The sequence below is a fragment of the Pseudorasbora parva genome, chromosome 16 (assembly GCF_024679245.1).
Source record: "Pseudorasbora parva isolate DD20220531a chromosome 16, ASM2467924v1, whole genome shotgun sequence".
NCBI lineage: Eukaryota > Metazoa > Chordata > Actinopteri > Cypriniformes > Gobionidae > Pseudorasbora > Pseudorasbora parva.
The window spans coordinates 36,904,120-36,931,370 of NC_090187.1; the positions used below are offsets into that span (position 1 = coordinate 36,904,120).

A 27,251-nucleotide genomic window follows, 5' to 3' on the forward strand; every position below is an offset into this window, starting at 1 on the left:
CGGGACGTAGCCAACTTCTCTCTTTTGGTCAGTAAACAAAAATTTCTCGGTTAACATCATGTTCTTTGATTACGTGTAAAATCTCTCTGAGATGACACTATTTACACTCGTATATTTATTCAATATAACTTATTAACTTATCAATAAAGATTGATAAACTAATGTCAGTCAGTCGGTAAACACGAAATGACACAGTATAAAAATATTTTTAAATTATGCAAGTGCGCTTCTTTCTGTAGAAGACAGAAGAAAGCGCGTGCACCCGTGCAGATCAGATGCATGCAGCAACGAAATATACAAATACCCTGCATATATATTATAAAAAATGTAATCTATAAACTAACCTGCAGGGAACGTTCTGGGAAGGTTTTCTGTAAGTTTTAAAATAAAACCCAAAATAACCTGCAGGGAATGTTCTGGGAAGGTTCTCTTTAGGTTACAAAAACAACCAATAGAGAACATTCCCAGAACATTCTTATTTGGTTCCCCACAAAAATAACCAAACCATATGGGAACGTTAGAGGAACGTTCTGTGTTTACTGGGAACTCATTTCACACAGCAGGAGTTTGAATAGCCGACACAGACAGGTCCAGATATTTAGCATGTCTAATATCTCGTGGGCGTCGATGACTTGTCTGCAATTCTCTCTGATCGCGTCTTTGATCCTTCACACTGCGTGATTGTCACACGCGTGCATGAGCACCAATTTGCCTATGATCTCGGGCATTTGTCAGAGAGTCAAAATCGGGGCTAAAATCGGGCAGTGTGAACTCTGCTTAGGTGACTGAGTTTAAGTAGTCTTCCCATTAATTCCATTTTCTTCATTCATGCTGATTTGTGAGCATTCACAAAAAGATCCTGGATTTATTGTACAAATCAATCATATCCTAGACTGGGTAAACTCATCCTGATCTGCCGGTGATTTGATTTCGCCCGGCAACTCAGTCTGGAAACTGTACATTGTTAAAAGTCAATGGGCTCAGGAGAAGCAAGCTTCCCGTTGTAACTTCACCTGCGGGTGTCGCTGTTGGACAGTGTTACTAGTTACTTTTACCTCTTTTTAAGGTCACATTTTGTAATATTTGCGTTGTTTTATTTTTGTAATATATTATTTTTTCATCCAGTTCTTTTGAGGAGACTGTCTCCCTTTTCTCCACAGAGAAAATGCCCCTGACATGCATGATGCACATATACACTGATATGCCCAGACCCACAGAATATTTAAAGGTTATTTTCCAAAAGCTCAAGGCCAGGCTTGTGTGCACACATAAATGTCACAGACTCTCGGAGAAGCTTCGAAGGACAAACCACACATATGTTTCTTAGATAGTTTCCCCAGCAACTAGTGAGCATGCAAAAATAAACCCCGTCTGTGTGTGCTTGAGGAGTAAGGTGTTATTTCCTTGCATCTTTCTCCTGCAGAGCAAAGTTGAAATCACAATTGGGTTCAACACTTTGTTGTACGGGCAGTATGTACCTGTACCTGAAAATATCTGCAGTGTTACTTTCGGAAGGAACTGGTTTCTCATTGGTTGAAAAAATTTAAATAAATATTCATTAAATGTAAATAGTTTTGGATTAACATATTTTACACTGTATATTTGCAAACCTGGGTTCGAAGGCACACCAAAATTGCATATTTAAAGGGTTAGTTCACCCAAAAATAAAAAAACTTCTGTCAATAATTATCGTTATCGATTCATGATGCGGATCGTGTGTCAAATTGCCAAACTGTTGAAATTGTGACATTGGCGATCTGAATCCTGATTCGGTACACTTGTTTATAACGGTTCGAAGCTTTGTTTTGAAATCGGCCCATCGCTATATAAGTCGTTATTTTTCTTTTTTGCGCACAAATTCTATTCTCTTTGCTTCATAAAATGATTGTAGAGCCACTGTAGTGAGATGGGCTTTGTAACGACGTCTTTAGTGTCTTTTATGGGTCTTTAAAGAGAGAAAATGACATTGGTGTCAATGAAGGCCTTTCTGAGCCATCGCATTTCAACAAAAATATCTTCATTTGTGTTCCGAAGATGAACGGAGGACTTACGGGTGTCGAACGACATTATTGACAGAATTTTCATTTTTGGGTGAACTAACCCTTTAAGTAAAAAATAAAATAAAAAACATGAGGCCAAAATGTTTAAAGGGGGGGTGAAATGCTGTTTCATGCATACTGAGCTTTTTCCACTGTTAAAGACTTGGATTCCCATCCTAAACATAGACAAAGTTTCAAAAACTAATGTTGGACGTTTGATGGAGTATTTCTGTGTTAAAAATACTCCTTCCGGTTTCTCACAAGTTTCGGCGAGTTTTTTTCGAGTATGGGTCTATTTGACGTTAAATAGAGCGGAAGGTCCTTGTATGGGCTGTACGGGCTCTTCTCCCGGAAGGGTGCGCGCGCGTCACTAGAGGGAGAGAGAGGAAATGCACGCTGTAAACAGTCTCTCAGCTGCAGATCCAGTCGTCCGTGAACACTTATGTGGCGCGCCGTGCTCCACTTTATTCCTATGGGTGACGTTGAGCGGCTTCAGCACAGCATTCCGGGAAGGCAGCGCTGCATTTGAACCGATTTGAACGCAGAAATGACGGGAAGCTTCAAGGCATCGCTTCAGTCGCGTTGCAAAGTGGATTTCCACGGTCACTGCTGTCACAGGACTTCACCAAATCATACCAAAGAAGAGTGTTTTTGACAGAGCGGTCCTGCTTTGGAAGATGCCGGTGAGTAAATCAACTTCAAATGTCTCTGCTATTGGCTACCGTCGCATGAGTAAACATCAGTAAACGATACGATCGCGTGCTTCGTCATTCAAATGCGCTAACGGTTACTCCATTGTTGTTCTGTATAACGTTACACTATTCTGACTCTGACGTGCAAAACCGTTTTGCTTGCTACCTCTAAGGTCTAGTCACATACAATAGTCCATAAACCGAATCATGTCCTCATAAACTGCACACAAAGGCCCCTAAATACAGTACATACCACAGAGATGGACATCCTGATGTTGCCGTTTCTCCTGTTCAATTTATTTCAGCCTCAGATTTGATTGTGGATCATTATCTGTATTAGCTGAGATAGATGGGTTTCTCCACGCTTGAGGACGTCACCGCTTTGCGCGCTCATCATTCTTTAGCTCCGCCCACACGATACGCCTCCAGGTGCTCTGTTTTTTCCGGAAAGACTCTGTACAGCCTATATTTCTTTTATAAATATGATAAAACTAAAGACTTTTCGGAGATATGAAGGATGCAATACTACTCTATAGGTACTCAAGATTGACATGAGATTGACTGAAACTGAGTGTTTCACCCCCCCTTTAATTAAATTTAAAGGAACTGTATGTAAGAAATGTATTTAAATTAATCATGGCCCTGATATGAAAAATGGCCCTGATATTTCACTAGACATTAAGAAATCATGTTAATTTCAAATACTTAGATCACTGACAACAGTAGTCTGGTCAGAATATTGTAATTTAAAAGTTTTTGTTACTGCCCTCGACTAATGTTGATGTTGTCATGTTGTGTTTTGGCATAAAGCTCCACCCTCCACCTATCGACCAATCATGAAATCAGTAGTGTTTCTGCATCCGGGTTGCCAGCTCTGCTTTAGTTACCACAGCTGCAGATACAAACGTTCCTGCTGGATCCTGCAGCTAATCTGGCAACCTTGGGTCATGGGGGAGGGGAGAGGGAATACACCGCTCTAGTAATGTGAAAGTGATTGCAGTACCAGTTTTGGCCACAAAGTTACATACACTGGCTTTAAAATTAGTTTTTTTTCTTTTCTTGATTTATTTTTAAATGAGAGCACATTTGCTTTATTTGCAATATCTAAATTGGCATAGGCTTAACTTTTTTCTATAATGTAGTTTAATCTTCATATTTAAATTAAAATTGTGAACATTGGACAAGTTGAATTGATAATTTCCTATGTCGTCACATAGATCTGCTCTGGTTGTCTTAAGCACCGGTGCACGATAGGGGCTTTCGCACCAGGGCTGCATTTCACTCCACTTCTAGACACGCACATGCAAACTTCCCTGAGCATGCCGCCATTTTAAAGTGCGCTCCACTTTGTGAAGTGGACGAGGAAAGTTAATTTAGACAGACCCTCGCTCCCTTGATTTTGACTGAGGGATGTAGAGGCAGCTTCAGGTACAACAATCCAACACTATTGTGATGTCACCGTATATCATGTTTAATTTACCCCATCACAATCAACTCTGATATATATTTTGTTAAATATTCTAAACAAACACACCTAAATTAGTTCTCCAAAAAGGAGTTCCTAGAACTAAAATCATTTCCAGTTCTTGCGGTGTGAACACGCCAAAAAGCTGGCACTTCCGCTATTAGTGGTTCCTTTACTGCGAAAGCCCCTTTGTGCGATTTATAATAGTTGTTTACTACTATTGTTCCTTGTCAGGCTACACAAACATGACTGTACTAACGTTTTGTGGTCTGCTCCGACTCACGCATAAGATTTGCTCTGTGTTATCGTATATTCTGGACCGGATCAGACTGTGTGCGTGCTGAAGCAGTTCGTGTGACATTAATGTGAAAGCAGACTTCATTCGCACCAATGTCAAGCACTGTCTGAATCGTTCCATATCCTCTATATAGCGCACTGTGACATTCACCATGTAAAAATAGTAAATGTGCGAACAACTGACTGATTTCCGCCACAGCTTCAGGGTCTATTTATATTGTAGGGTGCAGGATGCTTCAGATTCTAGAGCGCATTTGATTGGACAGAAAATTTGATGAGAGGCTAAAGTGCTGGGTGATTATCAAAATCATTTATCCATATTGGCAGAAAAGAGATACAGTATGTTTTGAATGTAAATATCTTTTAAATGTAAAATTTGTCAGTTTCAGCACACTATCTAGTTAGATAACAGTATGACTAGCATATTCATACAAAAAGGCAAAAAACACACTTTTGATTTGATTTATTTTAGATTTCTTGGTACAAATTTTAAGATCTGAACAGAAAAACTGCATCATCACACACTACCAGACTTTCAGGTCTTTCCGAACATAAACTCTTGCAGAAACACTTCTCACTGCTATAAGAAGCGTTAAAAATGAAAACCAATGTGCTTTTTAAAATCGGCTCCAAATATTAAACATTTTTGATATCCTCTGTGTCTTTCTTATACTACACAATTTTCTGTACTTTTTTTTTTTTTTTACTGGCTTTCAGCAAGTACCGTAGCCTTTAGAGTAGTTTTTAATTTTTATTTTAGAAATGTGAAAGAGTGTTTTAAGCAAACATTGAGACACTGCAAGTTTGTTTGTTTTTATGAAAGGCACAAATCACAGCTTAGAGACTAGGTGGGGCTTTAAGTGTCACTAAGTCCAGGTGGCTGATCACAGGGGCCAGGGGCCTAGAGCATAAAAGGTCTTTGAACTCTAGGTCTTAGCTCTGCAGGTGTGTTTACATGTACGAGTGTATGTTCATTAGTCGTCTATGAGCAGGTGTGCTGCTCATTGTTCACAGGATGTAAATCTGTAGCTCATCGTATTAGGGGCGGAGCAGAGATGCTCAGAGCCTCATATTCCAACCTAAACTGCTCTTTGAAGATCAAAACCAGAAAGAAAATAGGACCATAAAAAACCAGAGGGATTTGATAGAGTAGGGAAGATACCATATTTAAAATAAACACACAAACCAAGAGAGAGCTTGATGCCTGATCTCTCCGGCAGTACTTCATTTGTATGTGACCGTCCTTCACAGGAAATGAGGCTTTTGCAAATTACAGTGTAGAATTTGCATGGTCCACTCCACACTGGTTCGTTTTACAAATTGGGCTTTTTTGGCTTTAGGTTGTGCTCTTCACAGGGAACAGCCAAATGTGATGCTGCAGTACACAGTTTGATGCTGTAATGAAGCATACATTTAAATATCTCTGTCTTTGCCTAACAGTAGTACATTGAATCTAAGCATTAAATCATTAAATATTACATTAAATCATTTTCCTAATTTTTTTAGGGGGGGGGGGGGCACTCAGTTTCAGTCAATCTCATGTCAATCTTGAGTACCTATAGAGTAGTATTGCATCCTTCATATCTCCGAAAAGTCTTTAGTTTTATTATATTTATAAAATAAATATAGGCTGTACCGAGTCTTTCCGGGAAAAACTGAGCGCCTGGAGGCGTATCGTGTGGGCGGAGCTAAAGACTGACGAGCGCAAAGTGGTGACTTCCTCAAGCAAGGAGAAGCCCATCGCTATCGATCTCAGCTAATACAGATATGATCCAGAATCATTTGGAGGCTGAAATAAATTGAACAGGGGAAGCAACAACAGCAGGACGTCCGTCTCTGTGGTATGTACTGTATTTAGTGGCCTGTCAACATTTGTGTGTGTTTACTCGTGGTATATGAGGACATGATTCGGTTTATGGACTATTGTATGCGACTAAACCTTAGCAGTAGCAAGCAAAATGGTTTTGCACGTCAGACTAGTGTAACGTTATACATGATCTCATTGGTTATACGTTATACAAAAATGGAGTCCGTTAGCGCATTTGAATGACGAAACACGCGATCGTGTCGTTTACTGATGTTTACTCACACGACGATAGCCAACAGCACAGACATTTGAAGCAGTTTTACTCACCGCCTGCTTCCAAAGCAGGACCGAACCTTTATCGCTGGGACCGCTCCGTCAAAAACACACTTCTTTGGTATGATTTGGTAAAGTCCTGACAGCAGTGAACGGTGGAGATCCACTTTGCGATGCGACTGAAGCGATGTTGTGAAGCTTCCCGTCATTCTGTGTTCAAATCGGTTCAAATGCAGCGCTGCCTTCCCAGAATGCTGTGCTGAAGCGTTGAAGTCGCTTGATGTCACCCATAGGAATAAAGTGAAGCGCGGCGCAACCATAGGGCGCGTCAGAAGTGTTCACGGACAACTGGATCTGCACCTTGAAAGAGTGTTTATGGGTGTGCATTTCCTCTCTCGCTCTAGTCATGTGCACGCGCACCCTACCGGGAGAAGAGCCCGTACAGCCCATACAAGGACCTTCCGCTCTGTTCACGTCAAGCTGAGCCATACTCGAAAAAAACTCTCCGAAACTTGTGAGAAACCGGAAGGAGTATTTTTAACACAGAAATACTCCATCAAACGTCCAACATTAGTTTTTGAAACTTTGTCTATGTTTAGGATGGGAATCCAAGTCTTTAACAGTGTAAAAAGCTCAGTATGCATGAAACAGCATTCCCCCCCCCCCCCTTTAGGTTTACTGACTATTGTTTAACAATTAAATACCTCAATAATTATCTTTTTTAATATGCAACTCTATCGTAGTCCACACAAACAAATGGAGACCTGTTGATCGTGGGTAATAATGGTAGCATTGCTCACAGAAGGCGAACTGAAGCCTTGACAGGATTTGTCTTGAAATTTGTAGTTGAATGTGGTGAATTTGTTACAATTGGTGGTTTTATGTTGACCATCTGTGCTTTATTAGAGAGGAATTAGAGATGCAACTTCTCTGAAACGGGTTTAGCTTTCCCTTATAGCAGTTATAGCAAGAGCTATACAATGCTGACCCTGAATCCCTGTCTCTAAGTTCATTATTTAAAGCAATGCCACTGAAAAAACTAAATAAATCTAGATAAGCGTAGTCAACTTCGCCTTACTTTTAAGCAAGGACAATTCAATGAATCAACTGTAAAGACATTTATAATGTCTGTTGTTCTTTCTATTGATCAAATAATCCTGAAAAAGTCACAATTTCCACAAAAATGTTAAGCAGCACATCTGGTTTCAACATTTATTATAATAAATGTTTCTTGAGCACCAAATATTAGAATGATTTGTAAAGGATCACGTGACACCGAAGACTGGATTAATGGCTGCTGAAAATTCAGCTTTGCAATCACAGGAATAATTTGCATTTTAAAACGCATTTGAATAGAAAAAAAAGTTTATTTTAAACGGTTATTTTAGTTTAAATGCAGCCTAGGGGAGCATAAGAGACTAGTGTATTTCGAGTGCCCAAGATTAATCTTTGAACTCTTGATCAAAGATTAATCCTTACACCAGTTACCACTGAGATAAACGCTAACAGATCTCCAGTTATGATAGACCTCATGATGAGCTAAATGTTGCTAAAAGAGTTCAGTTGATTTTGGAAGTTTTTAATAGCAACTAAAATCGTATCCTTGCTGTGTATTTACATGCGCATGAGTGACTTTTTTTTATTGTATACATTTTGAAGTGTGTGGATACGAGTGAAAACATTAGCATTAGCCGTTTAAATATGGCGTGTGGAGTTATGTATGTGTGAACGCTGTGTGATTTTATGTGTATTGTGTAACCCTGCAGTCTTTCCTCTGGCTGTTCTTTCAGTTTCCGCTTGTCTGAGAGAATGTGGGTCAGTGAAGCTGTACTGGGGTCTCATGGAGGACGTGTGCTTGGGGTTTATAGCTGCGGTTCACAGGCCCACTCCTGCGCTCTCTCGTAAATAGCTGGTCTGCAACTAGGCCAGTGTCCGTGCCTCAGGCGGAAAAAGGCCATTAGATGAGTACGAGCAAGCAGGCTACTGAGATAATAGAGATGAAGCGCTCTGGGTTAGCTGGCCTCCGTCTCCCATGATGGCCTGTTGTGTCTTCTCTTATGATGTCACAAAGGCTGTAATTACTCAGAGTGGCGATGGAGAGACTTGTCAACCAACTGCTGTTCAATGGTGAGTTTATGAGCCACTCCGTGAACTTACGATGACATGAACCAAAATAATGAGGTTGGGGAATCTACTTCCTGTCTTGAAAGGAATCGCAACGTTCCAGCTTACAGAAAGCGCTGGGACACATTGACTCTGTGTGTGTGCCTTTAAATGAGATGATAACAAGACTTTTTTTGTCATGGGAGAACTCTGACTGCAAATAAACAACTGAATCCACAGACATCTGGGCTACTGTGTTGCCCTGCACATCCTGTTTCCCTTTAGACTTCAGTGCCAATTTTGCATTTTAGGTGCCTGTATTGGTGTATAATCCAGTATATTGAATTTGATTAGCCTGTGAGTGTGTTGTATGTATATCTGTTACATCATCTCTCATCTTTCTCTGTTCGAGCACTATGCGTGATGAGGCAGGATACAGTCACCTTGGGTCTGCGTTTAGCATTCCGCCCCAACGTTGTGTCCTCGTGTCTGGCTCCCAGCCCAACGTTCCTCACTTACATCGACGCTGCTGCATGGCACACAGGATTGACTATCAGTTGAGCCCTGATTGTATATTGATTCCCTGTCAGGATAGGTTTAAGCAGGGTTCCTGCTTCTCTGTGTGTACATACTGGTTCTGTTGACTAAGCTGTTAAGCTGCAGCTAACACTTTCACTGTTAGAACTACATTTTTTTCAGTATCCTAAAGATGCAACAGGTTTCTAGTGATTGACCTACAGTAATTTGTCTGTTCAGATACATGGAGAATTTTTGACCAATGAGATTCTGCTGTGGGCAGTGCTACTGTTCGTAATTTCTGAATTCCTACTTTTAAAATGTTAAACTGCTGTGCCAAACTGTCCAATACAACTAGACGTACATGGCAAAAATAAACACATATTTTAAAAATAAGATGCTTTTTTTGTATCTTGCTGAGTTTTTACTCAAACTGAATTTTCATCAGTCTCTGAAAAGACCGTTGGATGCCAGCCAAGTTTAAGAAATGAGCCTAACCTCCACATAAATAAACATTACAGCATTTCAGAGTCAGTGTCATATAAGTATTGCTGAGTTGGTTATATTAAAATCTTTTTGTGATTGTTTTTATGCCAATATTTGTGACTTTAATAAGCCTTCAGTCGGGCAGCAATCAGGCGAGCTCTCCCCATATGAAATTTGGAAGTTTGTGGATGCAGCTATAATGGAAGGAATATAATTACATTATTGATTTTGCCATCATTGATTTTTACTTTTCGCTGCCTTTTTTGCTCCCCAACATTATTTTTGTGTTGTCTGGCCAGACGGCGACAACCTTGTGAAAAGCACTGCACTGAAACAGCTGTTATATGAAACAATGTTGTATTAAAACATTATGATATTCATGTATAATGTATAAAACATTGGCTATTTTTCCATCTATAAAAGTAAATTATTTCAAAGAATGCAATGAGCTGACAGGTTTGATTTGTTTATTATTTTTTTGTTTAACATGTTCATTTTTTATGTTTAAATGTATTATTATTGTAAAATGTGAAAAATAGTAGTAATAAAGAAGGATTTCCTGACCACCTTTTTACTTCTAGGAATTGAACTGGCATTGCACTAAACCTGCAGATGTGTTAAAATTCCATTCCTCTTTTTTTCTTTTTTCCGTTTCTCCTTCCTGTTTTGCTCCTTGAATAATGTTAACCATGTTCGCACAGATGGCAGATGCATTTTGTCAGACCTTTAGATATTAGTCATGTGTGTCTGTTTGTGGGTCGCCTCATTCCTCTGCGCGCGCATGTACGGTGTGTGTTGAACACACAAGTCCTGCTAAATCGACTTGATCACAGTGAGGAAACGGGGACTTGCAGTTCATTAAGAAAGTAATGAAGTCTTTTTATCCTGCCGTGAAGTATTACAAGTTCACAGCATTCATTTTCAGCTTGAAGCTGTGTTACTGATTTATCTAAGGAATTTTAATGACATGACGATGTGATTTTTATTCTGTATTTTTAAACTGATATAGCAACACCTCCTTACCACATTTTTTAAAATTTAGATTTTCATTCATTTCGTATTCTGAAAACAGTTGTACCATCTTCCTGTACGCACATCCACACAATTTTCCTTCTCGTTCCTCATGGCAGACTTTCTCCTATGACCCGCCTGAGCGTGAAACCGTCTGTCCTTGGACACCCCAGCACCCTCTAATGCACCCCATGGTCCTATTGCCGGCCCTTATTCCCCTACAGACCCCTAGTACACTCACTCCCTCTGGCACCCACATATAGGAGGGAGGGCCACAGATCTGGACTCTCCAGCTCTTTCATTCCACAGATCGTTTAACATTTCATTACTGCAGCCGAGCGCAACCTCAGTGTCAAGATGACTTTAGTAACGTTCAAAACACATCTTTGTTCCAGCAGCATGTTACGAGAAACATACCAGCTATGTTATCGCCAGCATAAGATTGCCTCTACCCCCGCTATTAAGACTTAGATAATATTAAGACACTAAAGATTATTTATTACAATTTAATTATTGCTATTTTTTTTATTTTTATATCTTATCTCTTTCATTTCTGTCCATTAGTAAATCTTCCTGCATTTATTAAAAAACATTTTTTTGATTCAGATGATCTGTTTCCACTTTAAAATCCAGCAGTCTATTTAAAAACACAATTTAACCCCTTTGGTTAGAACAGCCATTTATAATATTTGAAAATCCTGATCCAAAATGTTTTATTACCTTCCTCCCTCTAGTGTGAAGAGGCCAGCGGGCATGGGGAGCATCCTGAATCGCATCGGGACCAAAAAGCAGAAGATGAGCACTTTGGAGAAGTCTAAGATGGACTGGGATGCCTTTAAATCGGAGGAGGGCATTGCTGATGAGCTGGCAATCCATAATCGAGGCAAAGAAGGGTATGTTTAAGCCTCATTAGTGACCCAGACAAACACATCATCTCATATTATCTCCCATTAGTGTCTCGCACTAGCTTCTGAGATTTTCATCAGAGCTGAATAAATATCATTAAGTGTGTTAAGTGCTTAAAGCCACAACGTGCTGGCATATAGTATTTCACTGCAAGTTTTATCATACATTACAATTCATTAATTATTCACTGAAGTTAACTGGACAGTGAAATGAATGTATTTGGGGTAAAACCATATGCTGCACATGCATCTGATTAACATGCTGACCTTTGCGGTTGACTAGGGATGAGCTTATAGAGACATTTTGTAAAGTACAAGAAAGTTGGTATATTCTGTTCTGGCCAAATTATAAGATGGTTCATAACTGTTTCTTTGTTAAAAACAAACAAAAACAACAACAACAAAAAACTGTGTTGTCTCTTGTTGGTTTTCTGCATGCATGCTCATGTGTTGGGTGCTGGTCTGCTCACCACTCATTGGTCGTTGGAATGAACTCCATGAAGAAACATGTTTTTTACTAATCTAAAACAGCCTTTTCCATTTACAAAATTAGTTTGAATGTAACTCTACAGCCTTGTATACGCCAGTCTGCATGGTCCGCATTACTGGGAACGCCCACAAAAACGTCATATCCGTTTATGCCGTGGGAGAAAACAAGCTATTGTAATGAATGCGCTTAAACCTTGTTAGTCCCTTGATGTTTACTCTTTGTAATGATTACGATTGATTTTTTGCTTGGTTCAATGCTGAGAGGTTGCTGTGTGGCGTTCTACACGTTTAATACGTTTTAAACCTGATCTGAAGTTTTATACTGCTGAATAAACAGTTGGGCCGTTTGTCAATTCCAGAAGCATGTGTAAAACATCCATTACAATAAAACATTAGCACTACATGATGCTGTTATTATTGTAAAGATTAAAAATAAGAGATTTTATTCATTTGCAATGGCAAAAGTTTGTTGTTGCAAAAAAAGCCATACTTGTCTGCGTTAAAAAAGCAGTCAACCTATCGCTAAAGCATTTTTTTACGATGAACGATTACATAGCGACAGAATGCTTGAGGTTATTGATGTACAAAACCTTCACAAGTCTTATTTAATTTTTGCTGATGTTACACAAACCATGTTCACTATTCACCATCTCAGAATCAGACAGCTGCCTTCTAAAAATCAGCATCCTTAAAGCTCTTAGAAAATCAGTGGAGAAAAGCTGCGTCCTGCATGTTGACAGGATTGGTTACATGTTTGTGTTACATGCGTGTGCACTTAATATATTGCACTTATTTTTTTCTCATCATATTTTCAACAACACGATGTGTTCATCAAAAATATGCTATCGTCATCATTTTCTTTCTCATCTTCGATATTGTTGATGAAAAGAGCAAAGAACAAATGTGTATTAACACTGCCCTGTCCTGACTGGTCTTGGATCAGTATTCAGTACATCAGCAGAATGAATGGAGTGGGAGCTAAGCCAATAGCACTTCATTTAAGCCTGCTTATCTTGCCTGTGATGGCTATCTGGAGGAGAAGGAGGTGAGGAGTAGGATTTCAGCTTTACTCGAAAGCTGATGATGCAAAGCTGTATCATAAAGCTCATACAAAGAAGGGTTAAAACGCTTGAACTAGTGTTTACAGGAAGTGCAATTTTGAAATATTGACTTCTTGCTTTTATTAGAGCAGCTTCATCATAGTTCCTGTTTGGAAACGGAGTGTAGCTGAGTGGGTTTAAAACCAGTATGTAAAACCCATAAAGTGTTTATAGATATTTAGGATTCTTTCAATGATCAGATAAGTACATTTGTGATATCATGTGACTCTTTGTACAGACAGTCAGATGTTCTTCCACTGAAGCTCAAAATAGGATCATTCTTAGATCATGTTGGAGAACATGACCATCAGGTTTGTAGTGTTCATGCAGCTCAAGTGCTGCTGTCGTTGAACCAAATAAATGACAAACTACATACTAGAACCTTTTGAAATTCATGTTAACTTTTAATTAAACTTTAGCCAAATTCTTGTGCAGAAAAAAAATCATTTGTAATGGAAAACCCCCATTTTAATATGAAAATGCTAATTATAGAAGCTTTGTCACAAGTGGACTCTTTTGAACTCCACTGTATCTTCATAGAGTTTTGGTTTATCCCTAATCGACCAATCAGAAGTGTGCGAGCAGACACTGCGAGGTCACATTCTCGCCCACATCTCTCCTACACGAGCTCATATGCAGAAGACTAACAAGAAACACGATTCTGAACACATGAACAGACTATTTTTCATTCCATATAGTAATAAATAAAAGATGCCAGAGGAAAATCATTTTATAAATGTACTTCTCACCCTCCCTTCCCCAATGTTAAGGATATGGTTTCTGAACAAAGATTTCAGTTTGATCCAAGAGACATGCCCCTTCATCGATCTTCTTAACACAACACGTTCATCTCAAATATATAATTAATAAGTCAGCAGTGAAAAAGTTTACAGCAGCTGTAATGGAGAGTAGGTACATATAGAGATGATTGAGATTGAACAGTACCCTGTATAGACCGTTTCTTTACATAGCCAGCTAATTTTTGCTCGTCCCCAGGGATACTACCACAAGCCTAAATACATGGTCTTTTCTGGCAAATTACAACATAATGATACAAATTATTATGTTTAAGGGATTGAAAATAAAGTTTATAGATTAAGTATACTTACCCTGTCAGGACTGACTGTAGTACCAGTAATCTAGAGATCAGTTTTTAGACTACAGAAGGCTTCGGAAATTAAACGAGACCATAACTGAGTAACACACACTTAGTTTGTTTCTCTGCACCATACTCATTATTAGATTTCATTCATAGTGAGTTTTTAGAAGGAAATATTTTGGCTAAATAAGCTTTTCATGAATGCATTTGTTTCTGGAGATGAGTAATTGCAAGGTCTCTTTTGGGTTTCATGCTCAAGATTATCTCAGTAGTGCATCAACGTTGTTGTTGTCTTGTTTTCCTCTGAGTTGTGAGTACCCCATTATACTTAACCTGTCACCTTAGTTACCTATCCTACATTCCTCTGGGATATAATGATCCCAGATGCGTTAGGTGTAAAAACAAGTAGGGAGTTGAGGGAGGAGAGTCATTGCATCTTGTCCTGAAGGGATAATGATATACAATGACATCATGTATCTCTGCTTTACTAGAGATTAATATTTTGGTTTTGGGTGAATTATCCCTTTATTTACTTTTCTTCACGTTGGTCAAAACCTGTAATACTTTTTTAAAAATGTGGAGAACACACAAAATATATTTAGAATTATTTTTATTTCTTTTGGTCAATTCAATAGTGATGGGAAGTTCGGTTCTTTTCCGCGAACCGGTTCTTTCGGACAGTTCGTTTCAATGATCCAGTTTAAAAAAACGGATCACCGGTTCTTTTACGTCTTTACATAATGACATCATTTCTATCATCCCGGGGGATGAAAATACATTCAAACACATCCCTATAAAGTATTTGTAATCAAAACTTAGTATAGTAATAATTATTATTGACATCATCATCATCATCATTTATATTTTGCAACAGCACTCAAGTTCACCAAATCGAACTGAATCGATTGTTACAACATCTACTTTACATCTATATTAGTTTTATTTCTAGTTTGAGAGACTGTCACTGTCATGCAAACACTGATGTTTCACACAGACTAAATAAACTTACATTGACATACTACTTACACAAATCCTCAGTTCAGCCGTGTTCATGTATTATCAGCATCAGCTGTCCCAGTCCGAGAGAAACAGTTCGGTTACGACGCTATCACGCATGCTCAGTATCTCAGCTCACAGGTTCTCAGAATCGAACATGTCCGAAAGATCGAACGTGTCCGATAGAAACGGTTCTCGATTCTGTATTGGTGATCCGTTGCAACCCTGTCGATCTGACTCGAGAACCGCTGTATCAGTGTGTGTGTGTGTGCTGAGCTAGGGTGCTGAGCCGCGAACTGCTGCAAGCTGAATAGTCTATATCAAACCTACTGTTTTGATTACATTTTAAAATGTGTATCGACTTAGAAATTAAATAAGATAAAAGCTGTTCCTGAAAATACCATGCATTATTGATAAAACAAATAAATGTTTAATTTGACCGTTTTACAATCCATTGTTTCCAAACTTTAAAATAATACAGTGATGAGACAGCTTTGTTATGATGTTTCCAAAACGTGACTAGTTTTATACACTTAACCTGTATTTTGTTCCTCTGAACAAAGAACACGCATGTGCAGCTCATCGGTTCTCAGTATCGAACGTGTCCGTCAGAAACGGTTTTCGATTCTGTACTGCTGAACTGAGGATCCGAGAGCCGCTACGTTCGGTTACACGCGCATGCTCAGTATCGGCTGCTCGTGAGCTCATCAGATCTCTCAGCAAAACATGTCTCACTTCAGCTAACGATTGAAGTTACAACATCTATTTCAAGATGTTAGTTTTATTTCTAGTTTGAGAGACTGTCACTCATGTCAGAAAGTTAATAACTATAGTAACTTGTGGGATCAGCCCTGATTTGAGACGCGAACCGTTCAGAACGATTCAGTTTGATTTGGTGAACTGGTTCGACCGGTTCACTATAAAGATCCGGTTAAAAAGAACGATTCGTTCGCGAACCGGACATCACTACAATACAATAAAAGTGAATTGGGTCTGTGTTTTGGATGCCATTGAATTTCATTACATGTGCCAAAACTGAAGAATTTCGGTTGAAACAAGTGATTACCCCCAATATTTGTCAATAGCCATATTTCCATTAACCTTCACATTGCGCAATTTAAATTAATTTAATTAAAATTTAATTTAATTCAATTTAATGGCTTGTGCTTTATACGTAAACCTTCCAACCTCCGTTGCCATTATTTTTGGAATAACTTATTGTGAGAGGAAAATAGTTAATATTTGGTTAATGGAAACACCGTCATTTTGCAAAAAAGTGGTTTATTGCAAATGTTGCGCAAATCTGTAATGGAAACCCGGCTATTTAAACTATTCCTTAGACTGAGCCTGATGCTCCTCTTCAATAATACATAGATGAAAAGAACTGTTCTCCATCAGACAGTTGTAGGGAGTGGAACAGTTACTAAATTAAAAACCTGGCCTGGGGGTTTAAAAATAAAGCAGGAGAAATTATGGTCTGCCACTGTTTCCATATTTCTGTTTCTCTGAGAGGGATGTGGTTTTTCGAGGAGGGTTGCTGAAGGGTGTGGAGGAGGCGCATACTGGAAAAGAGCATAGTGTACAGGCCGCTAGGCCAAACTGTATGCCCAGAGGACTGTAAAGGCTGATTTCAGTGTGAGACTGATGGTCGCAGAACTCTCTCTCTTTTTTCACAAAATGTAGGACAACAAATGCACCCAGATCTGTCAGAGCTCACACAGTTGGTAAACCCAGGGTCTCAAGTCTCTGGAGGCTAACGGTTGGTTTGGCATCAGAGCTTCCAGAGCATTCTGGGATTGAGACACTGGGGAGAGTGACCCTCTGCTGGGATTTAGGGGAAGTGGAGCAGCCATGTGACAGATTGTGCTTGTCAAACATTGCAGGCCTGAAGCACATTGTTTACGGAATTTAATTGGGTAAATCCAAAACTAACATCGTTTTTAAATGGGTCAAACCATGAAAAATAAATATTCTATAATTTATTTACTTAAATAGTTAAGTTTCTTAATAAAAAATATAATTATAAAATATTCAGTCTACTATTGAAACATATTATAATGTTTAGGTTTCAAAACTTCCTGAGTAGAAAAAGACACATTTACCCTTTCAGAGATGGCTATTCTGTGTTCATTAACAGTATGATACATTGTATTATTCATAAACACTGGATGGACTTTTCCTGGCTATGTGTAGCACCTACTGCTCTGCAGATCCTCACATGGAAGTAGTGTGGCGCGGTTTGGGGAAGGAAAGCCCCTTATACTTGGGAGCGGCTTCGTAAGAGGTGTTTCTGGGTGTTCCTCCCTCTTTTCTGGCTTTGAGGTCTTGATAAATTGCAGCATTTCTATGTTGTTTAGAATCCAGTAATCAAATAGAAACCAAATATCGCAAAAGAAAAATGTTGGGCAAGGACAGGTCACCAGTTGATTGGATTTCGAGATGTGGCTATTGCATTCAGAAAATGGAGGTATATGAACATGAGCTTGCAGGGGCAGCGTCTAAGCTGACTAAATCATTGGAGGAGACCCACATAGAGAGAAGTATTTTGTTTAGCTGGAAAGGTCTGGTTATGATATTGTGATTAATGATCACGAGGGCAAAACATTTACAAATGAATAAATAAATTAAACATGTGGTTCACAATAAGATCAAAAGCATTTAGAAATAGGTAAAATTTAAATTCACGCTTACTTGAAAGAAAATGTAGCTCTACCACCATATAGCTCAAACCAGATTGTGTTTTGAGTATGTGGGTGTTTGTGTGTGTTTCACAGAGATCCCATTAGGACTTCATATAAGACACAGGCAATCAGGTTTTGCTCTGTCGTCTTTTCATCATTGGTTGGAGCGTGATATGATATCTAATAAAATGTTCAGTCTCTGCTCCGTAGTATCACATGGCTGCTCTAAGGGTTTTCCTAGTGTGCACACTGCTCTCCAGAACAATTTATTTAGACCTCACGTAAAGTCTAGGAGAATTTGTGTAGGAGATGCCCTTCTCTGCTGATTATCAGCCAACCGCTTAACATGAACCCAGACTATTATGAGGAAAACCACAAAACCAAATGATGTCAGCCTGAAAGGCCTGTTTTATTTTCTTTGTCCTCAACTTTTACCTTGAGTACCAGCGAGTCTTATAATGATAAAAAAGAGGGAGGCTGTGTATATGCACGTATAACCTCTGACATCTAATGGATGCAGGTTCACTAAAGCCACTATTTTTCTGTAAGAAACTAATTTTGGCAAATTGTTTTGAACTTGCCTTTATTGCATTGCCTAAATGACTTAATTTGTTCTGTGGAACACAAAATAAGATATTTAAAAAAATGATGGTGTTTTTTTTCTATACAATGAAATTGGATCTCATTGACTTATTGTATGGACAAAAACAGAAGCATTCTTCAAAATATCTTCTTTGTGGTCTGTAGAAGAACTAATGTCACACAGTTTTGGAACAACATCAAGGTGAGTATATGGGTTTATTTTTATTTTTTATTATTAAATAAATAAATAAATAAATACAATACATTACAAAAGCTGAACTGGGTATGCCAGGTAAGGAAGACATCTAAAATGTTCTGTGGTCCTTCACAGTTGCAAACCACAGGAAGTAGCATTGTGAAGGGAGCATGCCTAAAAAAGAAATAAATGTGTGTGAAATCACTTTACCACCTGAGTGCCTCAAAAAGAAAAGAAAAGGCTGACATTTACCAACACCCCACTGTCCCCACTCACTGGTGCTGTGCTTCGTTCCAATACACAATGGGAAAGATGATATTCAAAGTAGGCAATGCAGTCATTGAACTCCCAGACACAAGAAACAGAGCAAGACCCAGTGTTTGTGTCATTGCCATTCATGCCAAGTGCTTGTTTGCGTGCTTTATTTTTCTTCACCATTATCTCGGTGTCCTCACTGTCTCTGCTCTCTGCTTCATGTGTCTGTAGGTACGTGGAGCGAAAGAACTTCCTAGAGAGAGTAGACCAGCGGCAGTTTGAGCTGGAGAAGAGCGTGCGTCTGAACAACATGAAACGGTGACAAGAGGAGAGAGCAGACACATTCACTGATCACAACACAGACTGTCCCAGATTCACGCACACCCTGCATACACTCGGTTTTCATTGTCATTTTTTTTCAGATCTGGCCTGTAACAGCCCTCCAAAAACTGGTCTGCCTTCAATCAAATGTTTGATCATAGACAGCACCCACACCATATTTTTCTTCTTCCACAATTCCTTATATTGCATGCGTTCTTCAACATAACAGAAGCCGCTCAAGATTCGCCTTCTCAAGGACTTTTTCCTCAGAAACCTCGTTTTACAACCCACTGAATTACAGAAGTCACACCTGACCATTCAGTGGGAGTGACATTAATGGGGAAGAAAACCTCATCAAGATCCTCAGATAAGGTTTTCAGCTTACACTGAATTATTTTGCATAATTCATATCTTTGTTTCGACAGTGAGGCGTTTTGTAATATAAACGGACAATATAATGTATTGTGGATAGTGCATTTATTTGATGGTTAAATGGAAGGGCGCAGTTGTTTTTGTTTTTTTCCCCATGTGTGCTTACCAATGTCTTGAGAATTTATTTTGCTAAGAGTGGTTGTATGGTAATTACCCTGCCATTATTTTAATCGTGTTTCACTGTTTGACAGAAATAAATCATGTCATTGGGTTTGGACACTTTCTTTTTAAACGAACCGTGTCTTGCTGTTAATTACTTTGACCTACTAATTAATGACTCCACCTCCTCTCTAAGGTTTGGCTTTTCTTTTCCCCATCCTTCTTTGTCCCCCTTTGCTGCCCTACACTCCACCCCCAACACTGTCTGGGCAGCTCTTTTTTTAAAAACAAATTATACTATCTAGGAAAGGGATCAGCAGGGTTTAAGTCACACATCTCTGAATCACTAGTGAGTCGAGCACGAATCCTTCCCCTTTTTAAAACTGTAATAATATGCAAGATCTATGCAACAATCTTTTAATACTTTTTTGCCACAAACACAACACATATTAAGGGTCATTCAGCAAATAGGCATTAAATCATGACATTACAAACATTTATAAAAAATATTTTATGTTTCAAATAAATGTTGGTATCCTGAAATATCCTGATTACAAATCATGGTTTCCACAAAAATATCAAGCAGTTTTCAACAATAATAATAAGAAACATTTCTTGAGCACCAATTCTAAAAAGGAAAGCAGTATTTCTAAAGAATCATGTGACTCAAGACTGGAGTAATGACTTCTGAAAAAATGAGCTTTGCGTCACTGAAATAAATTACATTTTAAAGTATCTTAAAATAAATTTGTAATACTATTTCACAATTTCAGTTTTTACTAGCGGTGTAACAACATATCGTGTCACAATATATCGCAATACAAAAGTGCAACAATATGTATTGTGGATAGTGACAATCTGTATTGTGTACAGTTCACCCCAAATGGTTTTTTTTAGTGTCAGTACTACATTAAACTACTATATATAATGTATAATAATGCAATGGGGGAATATTTGTGGGTCAGCGGCCAACATTATTTTAAATATATCTAGTCCATGACAGTGCGAAGTATATTCATCTAAAATAATTCCGTATTTTCAGATTTAGAATCATGAATCATTTATTCTTGTATCACCAGTTTAGGACTTTAATCAACTAAAATCAGTAAAAAAAAAGTTAACCTTTTACGATATACCTTGGAGTATCGAACCATGACATGAGTGTGTTGTTACACCTCTATTTTTACTGTATTTTTGATCAGATAAACCTTGGTGAGCGTTTTTAAAAACAAAACCAAAAAATTATACAGACCCAAACTTTTGAACAGTAGTGTAAATTGAGAGGAGTGTTAATAGTGTCATTCTAATGATCTCGACAAATATTGCTTTGTAAGTATGGACTGTGCATATTTCAGACTAATTTGCAGTACTGTGTGTTTTTGATGTATTAATTCTTAATGTTTTCCCCTTAAAAACCATGTTGGGTCTTTTGATAGCATGGGCGGTAGCTTCATCTCTTCACTTGAAGATAATGGTCTTGTTTACATAATTCAATCGTTCCTCTCCCTGTGCGTAGGCCTGTATGAGCACAAAGTTTGTTTACTGCCATTTCCTGCTGCTCCACAACCATGAAGGAGGTTCAGTGTGTTCCACGCATCTTTTCTGATTTCTATAATGGCTGACCCCCACAGCAGTCCTTTGCCTCACTGCTGCATTGCTTATTTCCCAAATGGAGATGAGTAGCTGTGCTGTGCTCTGATGTTGCCCTGTGCAGATATCAGACTCTGCAGGTGGGAATTTGAATGATACTGGCATAATTCCCTCACTTAATCAATGTTCTCGAAGCGTAGCTCTGTGGGCTTTTGGGGTTTACACCAATAAATACCTACATGGGCCAAAAGAGCCATTCTGTTTTATGTTTCAGTGTACAATGTTTCATGCAAAGGGATTCATTCAAACTAGATCTATATATTCTATAGGCTCAAATATATCGTAATATATATAATATACACTCACCTAAAGGATTATTAGGAACACCATACTAATACTGTGTTTGACCCCCTTTCGCCTTCAGAACTGCCTTAATTCTGCATTGATTCAACAAGGTGCTGAAAGCATTCTTTAGAAATGTTGGCCCATATTGATAGGATAGCATCTTGCAGTTGATGGAGATTTGTGGGATGCACATCCAGGACATGAAGCTCCCGTTTCACCACATCCCAAAGATGCTCTATTGGGTTGAGATCTGGTGACTGTGGGGGCCATTTTAGTACAGTGAACTCATCGTCATGTTCAAGAAACCAATTTGAAATGAGTGGTAACAGTGGTAACAAGACATGATGGATCCATGCTCTCATTCTGTTTACACCAAATTCTGACTCTACCATCTGAATGATCAAGACTTATCAAACCAGGCAACATTTTTCCAGTCTTCAACTGTCCAATTTTGGTGAGCTTGTGCAAATTGTAGCCTCTTTTTCCTATTTGTAGTGGAGATGAGTGGTACCCGGTGGGGTCTTCTGCTGTTGTAGCCCATCTGCCTCAATGTTGTGCGTGTTGTGGCTTCACAAATGCTTTGCTGCATAACTCGGTTGTAACGACTGGTTATTTCAGTCAAAGTTGCTCTTCTATCAACTTCAATCAGTCAGCCCAATCTCCTCTGACCTCTAGCATCAACAAGGCATTTTCGCCCGCAGGACTGCCGCATACTGGATATTTTTCCCTTTTCTCACCATTGTTTGTAAACCCTAGAAATAGTTGTGCGTGAAAATCCCAGTAACTGAGCAGATTGTGAAATACTCAGACTGGCCCGTCTGGCACCAACAACCATGCCACACTCAAAGTTGCTTAAATCACCTTTCTTTCCCATTCTGACATTCAGTTTGGAGTTCAGGAGACCTTGTTGTCTTGACCAGGACCACACCCCTAAATGCATTGAAACAACTGCCATGTGATTGGTTGATTAGATAATTACATTAATGAGAAATTGAACCGGTGTTCCTAATAATCCTTTAGGTAAGTGTATATAGTATTTTGGGCCATTGAGTCACGCTCTGTGACAGTCTCTTGTACGTTAAGCATGCTGTACACGAATGCGAGCACGAGCAATAAGTTGCTGGCTCCAGTTCACTTAACAGCCACTGGTGCCACTAATAACAAGGGTTCTTGAAGACACTTCTTTTCAACCTTGTATCAATTTCTTACTTCTGTGAAACACACTTTCAGTATCATGAACGAGGACAAAGGGCTGCAAAGGCTTTAACATAGGGTTCCTCAAATCCATTCCCAGAGGGCTACTGTCCAGCAGAGTTGAGCTCAAACCCTGATCAAACTTATCTACTTGGGATTTTCTGCCGGAAGTGCTTGAGCACAAAGACACCGCACAAAACTGATTTTGGACAGACTACTGAGGCAGCGTGTTTAATTTTCTACAGCAAAATAAGGCAAGCTTTGGTGAGAAATAAACCAACAAGTCCCCCTGTAGTCAATAATTGTATCCCTTAAACTCATCTTTGATTACCAAGTGACATATTTAAATGTTTTTTTTTCTTCTGTAAAAGGTATTCCTGCCTTAAAATAGCCAATGTACACACAATGGCTGTCCGTCTTCACGCATTTGTTTATATTCACTTCTTCAAGTGAACTAACATAGGGAAAATGATAAAGCGATTTCGGATTCAGCCCTAGTGATCCTGAACAGATTGATTAGCTTGCTCAGGTGTGTGTGATCAGGGTTGGAGCTAAACTCTGCAGGACAAGATTTGAGGAGCCCTGACATGAAAGCAAAATACATTTTTATTTATTAATGAAACTTGCCCTTTAGGGAAATGTGCTCCATGAGAAAATCAGTGATTCTTGGACAATCATTCTTTTGAGTCAGATCTTTTCAATGAATCCAGTTCACAAAACCTGAAAGATCTGTTCACAAATTGGACAGATTTTCAATCGGTTTCAAGTTCAAGTCACTGACTCGGTGATTAACAGCTCAATAGAGGGGAACATTATCAATGAAGGACGACATAAATTACAGTCTGTTCCTCACACAATGCTATTGTATAATCTTCTGAGGACTTTTAATGTAAGCATATGAGATGTATAAAAATACATTTAATATTTTTATGCTGTTTTTGTGTCCTTCTTGAAGCTTGAAAGCCCCTGGATTAGACCAACCTGAGGGTATAATTTAATTTTCATTTTTGGACGAACTAATCCTTTAAACACTCTTTCCATGTGAATATAAACACACACTAGGCATAGTGGGAGTTTAGAGAGGTAACCACGCTAATTTTTATTCATGTCCTCCCGCTCCCACTCAAAGTCAATGGTAAGTGTATGGTGTTGAGGAGTGGAGCCTGTCATCCTCATCTTTATTCAAATGCACCTGTCCTCTCCTGATTTCCTGATTTTACTTTCTCTCTTGGGTCTGAACACTGCTGTTAGCTCCTAAATAATGCCTTCATCCCTCTTTTATTTCACTTTTGTCATTTTCCCACCGCTTTCATCTTGCACTACACTTAGACATGTTGATGGCACAAGTCTGATTTTCCTTTTGCAATTGTATGCCATTATCATTAACTTTGAATTCCACTTCACAAGACGTCTGTATTTCAGTACTTGCATTTCGCCTCTTTCATCTTATCTACCTTCACTTTTTGAGTACATTACTTCAGTGATTTCACACTACTAAAAAAAATTGATTTATTAGCATTATTTAGAAAGAATGCAAGCAGGCCAAAATGGATGCAATCAAATGAACCCATAGATCTACTGCTGTTAAAGAGGTGTAGACCCTTCTATATAAAAAGACCTTTATGGAGCTACAGGGCCTTAGGTGTCCGTTTAGAATTCCTGTAGCGTATATATAGCACAAACTTTACCTCCAGGCATGTGTATCTGTCTGTCACCAAGTGCATGACTTCAAACAGGGGCAGAAACCTTAAAAATAGACTGCGCTGTTGAGAGGACAATTATAAACAATCACTGTGATGAGAACCTAAAATAACAGCTGCGGCTAAAATGTTCCAAATGCCTCTTACCTCTAGGTCACCAGAGTTAAGAGGCGCTTTAAAACACTGCTGGGTATTTACTCCCTTTGTGTAAAATACAATAAAATGCTTTCCGCCCTTGTTTGATCATGAAGGATCATGCCGTTTAAATATTCAAAAAATGTTCTTCTCCAATTTGTCGATAACGGCTAGGCCTAGATGAAATATGCCGTCTTTTGGGGACATTTTCAGCAGGAAAATATCAAATGGATTTAAAAGTGTTAAAAAGAGACTACATTATTATGTATCAAAATATTTAATAAATGAGCAGAATGTGGTGGATGTTTAAGTTGGTGAATGAGGTGCGTTCCAAATCTGCAAGCTCTGCCCATCTATAAGGACCTGCTCATGGCTAATATCCAATTGCAGAACTTTTTTTCTCTGTCTTTGCAGCAAACTCAGCCTTAACAGTGGACTGGTTTGGCAGCCCACCAAAAAGATTTCCTTCTGAAGGTCTTCTTTCCTGTATTTTATCCCTCACAACATTGGCAGATGAAGGGAGGGAGTGTCATGACACCAATTTAACAGACATTTGAAGACAAGAAGAGGACCTTTGACTTCCTTCACGCAGCTGCCTTGTATAATTAAAAGCCATCCACAGTGCTCATGGGATAGCTGTCAGTTGGGAATTATACCGTTTATAAACGAATTGTCCACCACAACACATATTTCTATCTGCTATCTGCCAAATAACACATCTGCCAAATAACGGCAAATATTTTTTCCTTAAAGGGAGTTTCATTGTAGGCGAGAACCTTTTTTTGAAGACATGCTTAATCTTTGTTAGTAACCCCACCCCTAGAACATCACACAGCATCAGCTAATTTGAAAGGCCAAACAATTTGTTGGCATCAGCATCTTTTGGCCAAACTGCATTATTAATGGTTTTTCTTGTAAAGTCAAATGCTAGAATGTTTGCAGCCGGTTTCATTATGTTAATGGGTAATTGCTACTTTTATAGGAATAACTGAAGATAGACTATAACTATATATATTTGTTGTCAGAGATCTCTGTAATCTTTCTAATTTCTGCAGATATGGTAGTTTTTCCAAGAATATGTTCAGCAAATGCTACAGTATGAATAAAGTTGCTGATAGTGAATAGGGCTATTTCATATATTTTCCAAAGATTACCACATTCTTGTAAAAAATAAATAAAGGGATGCTCTCATAGCACTTTGGTTGACAACGCATGCATTGTCAATAGCTAAAGTCACCATGAAATCAAAATTATTAGATATTTCTATAGAATTTTGCAGTTGTTATTATAAGCAATTTATCTGTGCACAGTATTATTTAATTAATGTGTCCTCATAACTTCCCTTCCCACTTGCAGTGACATCTCTTTTCTTCTCTGATGGCATGTTCACCAGTGCAAGGGTTATATAACTCACATGAGATACTTTGGGTATTAGTTGGCTAAATCAGCATGAAAAGGAAGTCGCAATAGTCTTTTCTTCCCTATTGTGGTGCATGTACAAGTGAAACGGCGTCTCTAGATAAAATATAGGGCAGGACATGATTTGGCATCGGGAATTGATTGGATTTTGGTTTGTTGCTGATCTCATGTGAGTGACAGGTTGCCCCGCCCTCGCGCCAGTAAACACGTAATCAGAGAAGAGATGTCAAAGGGAGGGAAAGCTAGTTTGATTAAAGATTATGAGGGTACGTGATTTAAAAAAATAAATAAATAATGATATGCATTGATAAATCTTCTAACTTAATAATAGCTGCAATATTGCATAAAAAAATAAGAATGGTCAATTGACCCTTTGCCGGGAGTTTGATTGACAGGCGATCTGACCAATGCCGAATTCGCCATTTTGTCTGACAAATAAACAACAAGACAGTTAGTAGATTAACCTCGGGGGACTTGAACTTTAAAAACGGTGTGCATTGACATCTTTCACTGTTGAAACAATATACCTTCTTATTTTCCTTCCAGATTATTCATTTAATGCTAACTGAAGAGATGATCAGGTCATGTGCCGCTTGAACTGATTGGTGTAACAGCAAACTGTCAAGTCACATTAAAGAGCTACAAAACGGTATGTATTGTTTGAATTTCTTAAAAAAATAATAATACAAATTTTGACAATACAATATTGAAATTAACGTGCTCTGTCTTGTTACTCGGCACGATGTCAGTGTATTTTTGTATCTGTGTGAGAATATGCATGGTGTGACTGTGCGGGCACCACATTGGACCTTGCAAAAAGTCGTTTTTTTCCAGTGAGACAAGGGACAGTAAACTAAAGCATTTCAGTAAACGGTACGGGTCAAAACAAGGCCATAAATACATCGGATGTAAATACACGCTACGTTCACACAGAGCGCATAATATAAACTGTTTATCCACAGCGAGGTAACAGGACACTATCCCTTTAAACAGAACTTGATGATTCCATCATAGGGAGAGAGAG

General features: G+C 38.6%; 1 protein-coding gene across 1 annotated transcript in view; it reads left to right on the forward strand.

Moving 5' to 3' along the window:
• cfdp1 (craniofacial development protein 1) overlaps positions 1-19,981 on the forward strand; it is a 34,946-nt gene extending 14,965 nt beyond the window's left edge. Inside the window, exons 6-8 of the mRNA XM_067418882.1 lie at positions 11,424-11,582; positions 19,224-19,310; positions 19,415-19,981. Of these exons, the coding sequence (XP_067274983.1) occupies positions 11,424-11,582; positions 19,224-19,310; positions 19,415-19,427 (259 nt within the window). The 3' untranslated portion in view covers positions 19,428-19,981. The remainder of the gene's footprint in view (positions 1-11,423; positions 11,583-19,223; positions 19,311-19,414) is intronic.
• The last annotated feature ends 7,270 nt before the right edge of the window (positions 19,982-27,251 follow it).